The sequence below is a fragment of the Solanum stenotomum genome, chromosome 3 (assembly GCF_019186545.1).
Source record: "Solanum stenotomum isolate F172 chromosome 3, ASM1918654v1, whole genome shotgun sequence".
In the NCBI taxonomy this organism is placed as follows: Eukaryota; Viridiplantae; Streptophyta; class Magnoliopsida; order Solanales; family Solanaceae; genus Solanum; species Solanum stenotomum.
This window is the reverse complement of record NC_064284.1, coordinates 23,361,200-23,375,179: the sequence shown is the minus strand read 5'-3', so window position 1 is coordinate 23,375,179 and position 13,980 is coordinate 23,361,200. Positions and strand designations below refer to the sequence as shown.

Here is a 13,980-nt window from a genome sequence, read left to right as displayed (position 1 = left end):
CTTAATTTATTACCCACCCTCCTGGTCTTTCCACGAAGATGCAAGTCAATTTATACATTTCGAAAAGCCGGGGTGTTACATGTACAATGGCCTGTTGTCTTGAATTATAGTGTATATACGTATTTTAAACTTATGTATATAGATCATGGAGGTCTTGACAACCCTCATAATGTGTATGTTTTCCTAGATATAATGTTGTCCTCAACGATCCAAAGAGGACTCGTATGCTAATTGTTTATTGTTTTAATATATTGTTAGGAGTAGTTGTTTTCTTTGTAGAGCATTTGACAGGGGACTTGTCGATCGTGGGTTTATTATTGAGTCAGGATATACTTGTTTGTATCTTGATTGTGTGTGGTTGCTATGTGTTGTTCACAAATAGTTAAGTAGTGTTGGCTCAGGCCTAAGTTTGACATTAGGTGCTAGTTACGTCTATCGAATTTGGGGTGTGACATCATATTGAATCCCACTAGTAATTTGGTTAGCAAAATTATTTTGTTCATTAATTCCATCTGCTCGAAAAACCACTAGTGGATGATGTTGGCTGAGCTACCTTGATCGACCAACACATGCTTAGCATTAAAATTAGCACTGTTCAAAGAAATTACCAGAACATTATTGTTCGGGAGTTACAACAATCCATATCATACTCATTAAGAATGATTGCTTCGGCGTCAAGGTTTCGATCTTGTCAAACCTTTTCGATAATTAATTTGATACTTTGGCCTTTTTTGTAGTCGACATTGTCACTCCACTAATCTTCTCTCCCATAATAATCATGTTTAATTTATTTCTTTTTGGTCGGTATGGCTCGAATGGACAAATGTATTTTCCATACTTTCATCATTTTTTTGTCCCCTACAATAGTCCTTTATCACCTTAGCTCTAGATTCATACCGCTGGCACACCTTACCCTAAGATTCGACCTCGAGGTCCCTCAAGCTCTCAATTAATAATAAGACAGTGGATGAGCTTTTGAGGTTCAGTCCCTCCATAAAAACTTTGACAATCTATTCTCCTAGAGTGTCTTCTGGAATCTTGCGATAAAGTGCACGACCAGTTCATAACCACTATGGATAATTTAACAAATGTCGGCTCACCCTGGTCGTGCCTTCGCAATTTTGATGCTTGTCTTAGCACGAGCATCTAGAAGCGACCCCAATTTGTAGTTCGATGGAGTGTGTATCCTTACAAACCCTATTTGAAGCTCTTCCTTGAGTATTTCTATCAAGCAGTTGGTTACGCTGGGTATGCCTTTTGTTAGGCTGTCTCTCCCACTTTTATAAAGCCAATATTCCAGTGAGTGTCTTTTGGAGACCTTCAACTTTTACTTTTTTCTTGTTTATAACACAACTCGCTAGAGATCTAAGTATGTTCACCATTAAGTGTAAAACATTTATCGAAGTCGCATATCTCTATTTTCTTCATAGAAGATTCTTGAGGAAAAAAGTAGCTATTTTTAAGTTTGTTTACTAGTAGGTAGAGTTAAATCAACAGAAAGTTTCTCTGACCCCATGGTGGCGCCAAATTGTGTACCCTAAAAATGGTATAATTGAATTTATATGAGGTTAAGTGCACACGTCTAAATCAATCTAACTATTTTTAAGTTTGTTTACTAGTAGTTTGAATATCCATTGAGTAATACATGAAGTAAGTAAAAGCGAGATAATAGAGTAAATATATAGATCCAAATGTTCAGATGTATATATTCCTCTCTTGTCGTTGATGTGTTTCTTCCCTTCTCTTCGAGGGTGTATTTCCGAAGGACTAATTTACCAAGTCTTACCTTCCAACCATACCCTGCCAATTTGTATTTATTCTTCTTAATGTCACGTGTAACAAACAAGTTTCACGTTTCACCCAATACTCCCAACACAATTTCAATGTTTATGAACTATAATTTGTTCATTTGGTAAGATTTGTATAAGAATCGAATTTTTTTTGCTAATCTTTACAAATTATGAAATTTTAATATTTGTGAGAAAAATACAATATAAAAAATTCAAACCTGTCCAAATAAAATTTCAAACTTCAAATTGATTTGTTAAATTTGATTTTTGGATATTTTAACACCCTCAAATTACTAGAGTTCGTTAACCTGAAGTAAACCATACTAGTTTATTACCCTTCATGCCCCAAAAGTTGACTGAAACAGCCTATAAGGAGTAGGAAAAAAAAAAAGTAAACAATATAATAGGATAGTTTCACGTATCATCCTCTCCGTCGATCACCGACCGACTTATTGCCCCCTAATTCCAATCCCCATATTAGAAAACCTAGAAAAATCAATTTCACTCCTCCGCCGTCTGCCGGCCCTACTCCGCCGTGAGGAACACTTGTGTTGTAATACAGTTAGAGAGAGAGAGGAGATGGAGCACCAGGACAATGAATACGATGATGAACATGAGCACGAGGTTTACGGAGGAGAAATACCTGATGAAGAAGGAGAGATGGATGCCGAGTATGACACATCTGCTGCTGCTGAATCTGAGGATGACCCTAATGCTAAGGTTGTTAGCTTTATGGATTTGAATTTGAATGAATTTGTTTATTTTAATGTCTTACTGGTATTTTAGGTGTGTAACCTTGATTTATTTTATTATCTGGTGTGTATAGGAGTTAGAGAATATGAAGAAGAGATTGAAGGAGATTGAGGATGAAGCAGGTGCTCTTCGCGAAATGCAGGCTAAGGTCGAGAAGGAAATGGGCTCTGCTCAAGGTTTTACTCATTTGGCAGTATTTTTCGAATACTTTGCACTACTCACATGTCTGGAAACTCCAATCCTAACTTAAATTAAGAAATACCCCTTGATCCTTGCAGTGCCAAGCCAGATACACTCTCATTACACGATATTTTCTTCTTTTTTGTTTTAGAAAAAGGATTAAATGAATCTGTCACTGATGAGTGGATCAAATTTATGATCTTTGGCCTCATTTTGTTTTGTCTTTCTAATTTAGTTTATTTGTCCCTGTAAGTAGTGGCCTATGCTCCCTTTTATAAAAAAGAAAGGAAAAATATGTAGGGGCTTATAAGGTCTTATCGAGGTGATGGAGAAAGAGTGATTATTCTCATGAAAATATGATGTTAACTAAGAATTCTCCGTTGCGAGAGGTAGAAACATGAAGGTGGTTAGGTGTTCATGCAATTGACTGTGTATTAGACATTGGCATAGGTTGTATTGCTAGTGCTGTACAACTTAACTTTACATTGCATTTTCTTTTTGCTCTAGTTGATAACGAACACAGATATTGGTGAAATTTTGTCCAATTATTCATTTAATCTGCTTCCTCTCAGTACTTGCAAGAGGTCTGCAGACTAGGCAAGGTAGTTGCCATTCGTGTGGTCACAACTGCTGATTGTTTGTGACCATACTGTTAAGTTTCATAGCACAGAATCATCAATTTCAGAATAAATATTTTCTTTTTAGTTAGAACTTGTAACGGATCCCTGAAAGTGCAAACAGTATAATAAATAATTAAAGTGAAAGAAATACAAAAAAATCTAAGCTTTACATTTTGGTGAAGAAAACTTGATCCAAGTGCACAGGTCTATTGCTGGGAAGCAAGTTTCAAAGTTGGGACGAGAGCTCCATTTGTGGTTACTGTATTATGTGAATCAGCAAAGGAACAATGTTTATATATAGATATGTTGACTTTGATTACATCATGTTTGGGTGGGTTGCTTCTATTAAGTTTTTGCCAGAGCTTGATCTGGTTCCTGCTGCCTTGAGACTGTTAAGTGTAATCTCTCTGAAATTGCTATTAAGATACTTTTTATTTATAAAGTAAAGGATTTCATTTCAGGGGCATCAGGAAGATGCCAAGTTACAAAAGAAATAGACTGTTTGCTCCAGTACATGAAAGGTAAAAAAAATACATTTGTAGCACCAGTACATGGAGTCTAAGCTAAAACTACGAAGCTTACTAAGTCTAAAAACATGTTAACACTATTAACACTTCACAGGTGTGAGAAAATTCCAACTGAACAAACCAACTAGACATTTAGCCTTAAGAGAGTAAGTAGGAGTTGAGACACCATTAAAGCAGCTGTGATTCCTTCCGTTCTATATTACCCAAAAAAATGACTGCTAGAATCATCCTCCATATGTTCTTGATGGATTTGTCAACTCTCCAGAATATCCACTGGTGTAAGACTCCTTCATAGACTTAGGCATGCTCCAAGTAGTGGCGGATCTAGGATTTTGAACGGGGGGGGAGGGGTTCATCATTTTAAAGAAGTGAGCAGCAAAAGTTTTGTTAAACTTGTTCCATCAAAAAAAAACTGATCCTAATGTGATGTCAAATGAGTTCATAAAAAAATTAAATCTAAATATAAGCTAAAGCATCATTAAAAATCAAATTAACAATATATTTAAAAAAAATAATTAATTCAACACTACATTATTTTGAAGTAATCTTTTATTTTCCTCAAAAGAAAAATTAAAATGCTAGTGCAAATGATATTTAAAGGAAGAAAAGGCAAAAAAAAAAAAAAGAAGAGAAGATAATCATCATCTAATTTTGAAAAATGATCTAAAGATGATTGCAAAAAAATCTAATTGGAAGTATGAAAATAAGATACTTGTGGTGGAGGATATTTGTATTACTGAGACACATAAAGCACACATATAATAAGTATTTTTATTATATAACAAATATGATATTTGTATTACTGAGACACATAAGCACACATATAATAAGTATTTTTATTATATTACAAATATTTTAATAGTGAAGAGTATTAGGAAGGAAATTTTCAAGAACTAAAGCCTATGACCATTTTTTAATTGGAAACGTAACTTGTGTACAAAAAGGCCTCGAAAGAAAAAGTTCAGAGCAAGCAGGAATAGAACTCATGACCTTAAGGAGAGTATGAACCCCCACCCCCCAATTGCAAAGCTAGGCTATTAGGTTCTGTTAAGGGGGTTCAAAACATAATATATATCAGAAAATATAAGTTTTGATCTTATATTCATAGTGTAATTCGGGGGTCTCCCCCACCTGGATCCAAGAAAGATCATAGAGATAAAAGAAGGAAGTCCTAGTCTCCTAGATATCAGCTGTGATGGGCAATGCAAAAAGAAAGGGTCAACACTTTCTAAATTCTGTTTTCAGAGATAGCATCTGTTGACAAGAGTAATTTCCTTTCTGCTAAGATTGTCTTGAGTCTGGCAGGCATTGTTGAGTTGCAATTGATGAGTAGATAGTTCCTCTTCTAGAGATATCTTAATGTTATCACAGCACCTACTTACTGCTGGTTTTGGACATCAATGATACTTGCCTCTTCAAAAAACAGAAATGAAAACTAAAAGAAATATTTTCTTCATGAAATTGCTCCAGCCACCAAGTGCTGGAAACTGTGCAAGTACACTGCTTGACTTTTTCCTTCCTACTAAAAGGAATCTGTGAAGTCTGAGGAGTCGAAACAATTTGCACTTTTCAAGTTACCACCAAAAGGCTAAAAACTTGAAGCAACTAAATTTTATACAATGAGTAGCAATTGCTTTTCCTTCAAAACATCTTGAGTTACTTCCCTTCCAAATTGTCCACATTATGAATAATAGATCAGTGTACAGAATGTCCTGGGTTATTTTGTTGTTTGACTTCTCCAGCTGCTTATGACCTCCTTAAGATGTTGGTGTATGCTTTTTTTTCTGTTTTAAATATTCAACTGTCAATATGCTTGAAGAGAAGTACAAAAGTTTTCTGATTTAGCAGTTTAGAAAACTTAAAGAAATAATATTGAATAAAGCCACAAGATTCACATTTCAAGTCTTGGGCATAAGAAACTCTAGCTTGACCTTTGACAATATCAGTTAATACAATCTGTTTTTTCTGATGGTTAGACGACTTAACAATTGTAATCAACTACTATATTTTAACAGACATTGTGCTTAGCTAGGTGGCTGTGAGGAAGAAATATATGTTTCATGAAGTTTGAAATATAATTGTAAACCTTAACCTTGTGCATTGTTTTGAGGCTCAACAGTTTGTTTGTTGACGAACTATTCTTGGAAGGTTTTATATGCTAATTCCAAGGCTCAAAAACTTGTCAAAATTGGATTTTTGTTTTGACTTCTCAATTTGTTTAGTATATTTTTTAAAGAGTTGTTTTTTGTAGAACTATTACGCATTTCAATTTTGTTGGAAAAGATTGTTTGAGTATGTGATCCAGTTTTTGGGTAAAGAGAACTAAGTAATGCTACAAAATGAATGGTTTTGTATCTCTCTGCTGCAATTGTGGTTAGGAAAATCTTGGTTGGAATAAACTTTATGGATGTACTGTATTTAGTTCATGCTGTGTTTAGTGAATCAATGGTTATTGCTGCAATTCTCTATTGGCCTTTTGACTTGAATAGATCTACTCAGTCGAGGAACAAGATGTATATTGCGATGGTAGTGCATGTTGTGGGGTAAAGATAGCTACATGGTAGGTGCAGCAACAAGCTAAAGTTGAGGTTGCAAGTTTTTTTTTTTCCTTTCTTCACTTGAAGAAGGTGGGATTAGATGGTTGTTGGGTGGACAAAATTCTAGAATGAGGCCTTTGACTATGTTTACGAATGAATATACGTTTACTTGATCAACAAAATTTTTTTAGGTGTTGCAAGATCCTATACCTCGTGTTTTTCGCTTTTCTACTCTTAGGGGTCGTTTGGTGTGAGGGATAATACCATATAGTCCCGGGATTAAATTATAGTACTGCTTATTTTGTTGTTTGGTTGGCAAGTTCGGGATAACTTATTCCGGGATTAATAATTAGTACCGGGATAAGTTATCCCTCTCTTTGGGTGGTATAGTAATCCCGGGATAACTTATCCCGGGATAAAATAGGTAAATGACAAAAATGTCTCTTTCAACCCTTTTGTTATATCACTTTTTACATTAATAAAGGGCATTTTTGTAAATAAATAATTTTTTCTTAAAATTTATTATTTTGAATACAACAAACCAAACACTCAATAAAAAATAATCTCAACACAACTTATCCCATCATAACTAATCCCAACATAACTTATTCCAACATTACTTATCCCATCATAACTCATTTTCAAACCAAACGACCCCTTAAAGTTAAAGCCTAACCTTCTTCTTTTGAAATTTTTTTACTGCGTCAATGCAATTCAATTTGTTGATTCGAGTAAGTGTGTTGATATTTTGTTATTTATTGTATTTTCAGAATATAATTGGATTCTTATTGATAATTGTTGAAAGCCCTTTAACCCTCTGCAAGCAGAAACAGCTGAAACCCTTCTTAGTCCACTAGCATACAAACCCTTAAATTGGTCAACTTTGACCGAACTTTTCTTTTTGAACTGTTAAAGTAGTAGGAAACTTTTACGAAACTTATTATGCCCCTTTTGTCAATGAGATGATCAGTAATGAAGATTCCATTATTGGCTTGGGAAATAAAAAAATTTACATTTGCCTAATGTGGTCGAATTTCCTTTTGTAGAATGGGCTTAATTCTTTCACTCTAGCTTATTTATTTTTCTTTTAGCTGGATTGGTTAACAACAACAGAAAATCGAATTTAATTATGCATGTTATCCTGGAATCTACTAAGGCACCTACAAGAGAATCAATTAAGGACAGTAACTGTTTGGTCCTCGTAATGTTATCTCTACAATTTTGAAGCTCATCATCATGGCTGCAATTTTTTTTAATCCCAAACCTCAAGGCATCAACCAACTTTTGATTAGCTATTATAGAGAGGCAAATCATTGACGCCATCTGAAGAAAGCTCTGTAGTGGCAAGGATGTGTCCACTACAGTTTTTTTTTTTTATTACTTAAAAATGGAAGAGCAAACACAGGACTAGGTATAACAACGGCTTTCTCTTTCCCCAAATGGCACTGTTTCATCTTCAAAAGTCCTTTCAACCTTAACAGCTGACTAAATGCTGCGGGAAGGATCATTTTGGGTTACCTTTTCTTGGTCTTCTCATTAGTTCAAGTGATATATGTGTTTGGATCTTAGTAAAAAGAGCTAGATGGTTGGAGAAGTGTGTTTCTAGTGCCTACTATGTTAAGTATTTTCCTAATCAATGTATAATATGTACTAAGATTATTTTCTTTGGTTCCATAATTTTCTTAAAGATATCTAGATTTTCTTATGGAAACAAATGAAAAGATTGACTTTCCTCATAAATGCTTGAATCTTCTTTCCTAATTGAAAACAAATTCCATGTAGTTTCAGATTAGACCCTCTTTTTGTTGCAAGTATAGAGTCTTTCTAGCTATTCTTCTACATGATTTCCAGGAGTCTGAGTTTGAGGGGTTGTATCTATGATTGGGCTTTTTTTTTTTTTTTTTGATGACAAGGGAAACCCGCAGCCGCTACCCTTTGGGTGCGCACAGGGTAAAACCTCTGCTCCTATGCAATAGCTCGCATTAGGTTTTTCAAATCTTTCTTGTCACAAAGTCTGTTTAAGTTGCTTCTTACTGCGAAAGAGTTATTTTCTTCTCAAACTTGGAATTATCTAAATAAGATACCAGTACATGTGTGCCAAATTTGTAATATCTGTTGTTTGGGCCTCATGATTCCAGTCCAGGTAGATCTAGTTAGAACAGTAATAGCCATGGAATTTTTGCAATAACTAGTTTCGGATTTTCTCCTGCATTTCAACGGGGGGACTACTTATTCTTGTGTTGTGGAAAAATTGTCATTTTTTGAAATAGATGGAAAAAAATAAATATAAAATTGTCATTTGTGAATAGTGATTCCATTCCCCCGGTATTGGTTATGTTATGAGGAGTTTGTCTAATGTAATAGTGTAATACGTTAGTGAATGAATCGTTTTTACATAAATCCCAAGTTTATCTTTTGGTACATTGTTAGTTTGATGACGAAGTTATCTTCCTGAATAAATAAGTATTTATTGCAATTTTCTTGTATGTACTTAATATATACTCTAAAGTACTGTCATGCCAAATAAATCCCAACTTGTCTCCTTTCTATTGGTAAATGGCTTTGACCACTTGTCTTCCTGGAGAAAATTGATTTCTTCTAAAAGATTCCTCCGTTACATCTTCATTTTTGTCACCCTATAAAATTAGATGTTCTTGTTGGTTAGCTAAAACTTGGTCTCTAGGTTGGCTTCCTTCATCTGTTCTTCCAATCACCTATAAGATGAGATATCTTGCAGGAAGATGACTGGAGAAGTTCGCTGCTTTGTACCTAGGCGATCTTTGTGGCCGATCCCAGCGCCTAAGAGTGGGCTATTGTTTCTTTTTTTTTCTTTCCCTTTTTGCACTCTGTTCTTTTAATCTCAGATATATCTAGAAAAAGAAATCTATTTCAAGGTGAAAATGGTTGTTTATTTTTTCCTCTTTCTTTGATTTATTGGTTTCTTTTTGCCCTCCTTTTTTGTGTCTGTTAGCTATATTCATCCTGTAATCGGCATGATTTTCTAGATCCCATCCTCTTTCAGAAATTCTTTTAGGTGCTAATTTCTTCTTTTACACACAGGAACTTGTCATTTTTGTTTTTTTTTTTATGACAAGGGAAACCCGTAGCCGCTACCCTTTGGGTGCGCACAGGGTAAAACCCCCGCTCCTATGCAATAGCTCGCAAACCACATAGGAGAGGTAACCCGCACTAGGCAAGCCTGGTGCGACGAGCTCGACCCAGAAGGCAAACCCCTTGCTTTCGCTGGCAAGGGGTTTCGAACTTGAGACCTCCAACATGGAAATCCCAAACTCAAACCACTGGGCCACCCCGAAGGGTCACAGGAACTTGTCATTTTGTATGGTTTCTTTTTGCCTTTCTCCTTTTTTGTGTTTGCTGTATCCTTCCTGTTATCAACATGATTTTGTAGATCTAGACCATCCTCGTATAAAATACTTTGAGGTGCTAATTTCTTGTTGGACAGACTGGCTTGTCATTTGACTTGTTAAAGGGAAAAAAACTTTCATTTGGCCCATGAATTTGGTTATAGTTGATTACTCGTCTGCTTCTTCTAGATAAAATGTGATACTCGTAGAGTGTAAATGGGAAAATTAGGCTGCACCATTGGGTATATAAAGGGAAAGAAATGAATTAGACCAAACTGTGGTCGATAATAAGTGATACATTTGGTTTGCATCAGCTATCCATTAAAATTAGGAAATTGGGGAAAAGGAGGACCCTTTTATTATAATTGATTCTATTAATTTGTAGCTCGTTTCATGATGATTATATGAGAAACTCAGTGCTATTGGAAGTCTATTTTTTTGCTATAAATGACGAGCAATGGTAAGCAATGGTTATTACGTCATGGGTGAAGCGTTGTTTTTATTATATAGAGAGGCACAAAGTGATCCCAGCTAGACGCAGTTGAGTCTTTGAATCTGCCTATAGAAGGAAAAAGATAGACAAAATTAAGGAAACTAGTATGCTGCTACGCTTTTAACATTGTTCATCGTTTTCATCTTCTCAAGGTTTAACACCTTCTCTACTGCAGTGATGGATTTAAAAAAAATCTACTGTTTCTGTTTCTCTATTTCTTTTGTTTTGCATCAATCTCTTCTTCCTCTTTAAACAGTGAATCTTTCTTCTTCTCTTAGTGTGTGAGCCTTTTTCGCTTGGACTTCTTTTTTCCTCCTCTTTTACTCTCTTAGTACATTTATTTGAGTAATTAATATGCAGTATTTGTTGCACATTTACTCTTTTCTTATTGTTGATTATTTGCAAATTGAAAATCAATGTGATAAAAGTTTTTGATGTATGACCTTCTTGAAATTACATGATAAAGATGTTTAATTTGAATTGTTGGATTAATATTGTCATTATTGTACATCGGGTGATAGTAATTGTGATTATCATTGCAATTTGATAATTTAATTTCTCAGTTCATATATGTACATCGGGTGATAGTAATTGTGATTATCATTACATGATCTTATCAAAAATTCATATATGTTATGAGATTTTTCTGTTTCCATTAATTGGGCACTTCCCTCAAAAGAAGTGCGAGTGTTGCTTTTTGCATACATACCACCCTCCTTATACCCCACTTGTGGGATTACAAAGGGTGTTGTGTATGCAAGAAGCTACACTCACACTTCTTTTGAGGAAAGCGCCCAATTAATTGAAGCAGAAAAATAACGTAACATATATGAATTAAGAAATTAAAATATCAAATCACAGTTACTATCACCCGATGTACAATAATGACAATATTAATCCAACAATTCAAATTAAACATCATTAACATGTAATTTCAACAAGGCCATATATTAATAACTTCAATCACATTGATTTTCAATTTGCAAATGATCAACAATAAGAAAAGAATTAATTTGCAACACATACTGCATATTTTTTTTTTTTTTTGAGAATGGTGAAGTTGTATTCATCAGCAATGAGGGTATGCTGGCAACCAAACAAAAAAAAAATTCAAAGGCCAAGTAGTCATGATTACAAAGAGCCTAGGAAATCTACTAACTGATCTACTTCATATATACCCTCTTCTTTACACATACTGCATATTAATTACTCAAATATAGCAAAAATTACAACTTAATGGTACCTTTTTAAAAACATGAGTGAAACTTAGGGTGCTTCTGAAGGTCTCGCAATTCTCTGACACATAGAAGAACAGTGAATGTGTTTCAGTTGTCTTAGGTTTTGGACTTTTGTTTTTGAAGAGATAGTGTGGAATTTTTTCCTTTAATAGCAAACCCCATCCTCCCCAAAAAACAAGGGAAATCCTAATATTCTTCTGTCATTTCTTGTCCTAAATGTTATATTTGAAGTGAGGAGATAGGCATTGTCAAAAATGCTTATGGGTTATTTGTTGTTCATAAATTGTGCTTATGTGCAGATCCAACTGCTTCTGCTAGTCAGGCTGAAAAGGAGGAGGTGGATGCACGATCCATATATGTCGGTAATGTGAGATTTATCGCCTTTGCCTCAACATATAAATTTGTTTTTTTCCTATATGACAAGTTTCTTACTTATAGCATCATCCTTCTCTTCATAAGGCTTATATTGTGTTAATCAATGACGGGGGTTAATTTATAGTTCAACCTTATCTGATTATTTACTTTTGCATTTTAATCCAATGACAGAAACTGCAGATTACTTTATTGCTCAAAAATTAGTTGCCTATAGTTTTTTTCCCTTCGATTTTATACTAGATAGGCAATTGCCCGTGCTCAAGGGCCCAACATGTTGGTTTTTGATGCAATTTTTTTCACAATTATTTTTTGGGTAACACAACTAAAATAATTAGACTAAACTCAGTCAAATGCCTCCATACTAACACAACAGAACATGTCATCTCTATATACAATGTGTGAATAGATAATCATCGGAAAATACTTATGTACCAGTACATCGTTATTCATATAACAGGATTTTTTTCATCTACAATATGTGCATAAGCAATTTTGAATTCATCATTTCCTATAAGTAACAATTGTAGTCATCAACTTATAAGACAACCTTTTTATCATTTTATAAACCACCATATGAAGAAGTTTAGGATGAATACCTGCAAAAGAGAAGTAAATAATAATTAATTAAAATATTGAAACTATTCTAAAAGTACTCTAACTGACAAGCACAATGTTATTTTTCCAACGTAACAGTGGAGAAGAAGGACTAACAATGTTTTCCTAATTGCAAAACACACTGCTAAAAAAATACAATGTGCAAAACCAATAAGAATTTCAAATGTTTATTTAATTTCCAACCAAAAAAGATGATCCAATTATAGAAAGTGAGGTATATAAGCCTTGCACTTGATAAAACTCCGACCATTGAAAACTCAAAAAATCTCAAAGTTTGCACTATCACGTTTTTAGTTTCTCTATAATCCAAGATAAAAAGAACCTGTAAAGATTAAGCTTTATGCATGATTAAGCTCTGTAGGTGAGTAGATTTATCCACCTACAACTAAGTTTCTGCCGCATTCATGTTGCCTCTATGAGTGTGCTCAACTCTTTAAGACTTATTGAAAGTAAAAACATATATAGAAAATAGAGTCATAAGAACTGTTGATTTTTTTTTAAAATGGTGAATTGATTTTTAGGCTATTGCATGAACTGCCTCGGATCTATTGAAATCTCAAGTTTAGATATTTTAGACATGGACACAATTTGCTGGTGTATGAATAAGTCTCACCTCTGACTTGTGTTATAGACCAACTAATTGCTAGAGAAGTAACTAGAACATGACTCCGGACCTGAATCAACAAGCTAGTCATTAGTCGTGCTCACTTTATCAAAATAGAAATCTTATTAACTTCATGTACCTTACAAAAAGAAAGAGAACCTTGTAACATAAAATTAACAAAAAATAAAATATAAATATGAAAGTCATCTACAATTGAGAGGTTAATAAGCTGCAACCAAGAAAACTCTTCTACAACATTTAGACTATGGCATGTCATCATTGGCATATCGATAAAAGAAAAAGGATTAAATTAACAAAAGTGTTAACTGCATAAATGAAAATGCTACCAAAGACATGCCAACAGAAGTGTAAATACCTTTCATTCATCCACTTCAAAGAAAAATTGGATATGTTTACATACTATACAACACAAACCTTTCAATGAGATATATCCATAAATGAATATGCAGTGTCAGATCATCAACCTATAAGAGGGATGTAAGGCTCAAATATTCCTGCGAGCAAGCTAGAAAAGGAGAAAGATGACCCAAATACCTAGTGATGAGTCAATATATATTCTGAGTTCAACAGTATTCTAGATCAAAAAAGCACAATACAGGAAAAATTATACTGGAAATGCATGCAAGAATGTCACTATAAATTTAAATAATTATTATTTGGACGAATGAATGGAAAAACAATAATTAAGTTATATATATGTTGTAGTACATTAAGACAGAACCAATCAATAAAGGTGCACACACTTTAGCACCACAACACCTATACTAAAGCACCAATTAAGCGAGGTGAAGCACATAAACTGGGCTTCAGTGAGCTTCATGGATTAATGGATTTAAGCAAGCTTTAACAACATTACCAAGAA

At 34.2% G+C, this 13,980-nt stretch overlaps 1 protein-coding gene across 2 annotated transcripts in view; it reads left to right on the top strand.

Moving 5' to 3' along the window:
• The first annotated feature begins 2,195 nt into the window (after positions 1-2,195).
• The window catches only part of LOC125857728 (polyadenylate-binding protein 1), a 41,297-nt gene continuing 29,512 nt past the window's right edge, over positions 2,196-13,980 (top strand). Inside the window, exons 1-3 of one of the 2 annotated variants that reach the window (XM_049537345.1) lie at positions 2,208-2,510; positions 2,617-2,719; positions 11,803-11,870. In XM_049537345.1, the coding sequence (XP_049393302.1) occupies positions 2,370-2,510; positions 2,617-2,719; positions 11,803-11,870 (312 nt within the window). In that variant the 5' untranslated portion in view covers positions 2,208-2,369. Of the gene's footprint in view, positions 2,511-2,616; positions 2,720-11,802; positions 11,871-13,980 lie in introns of both variants that reach the window. The other variant, XM_049537346.1, reaches the window with a different exon arrangement.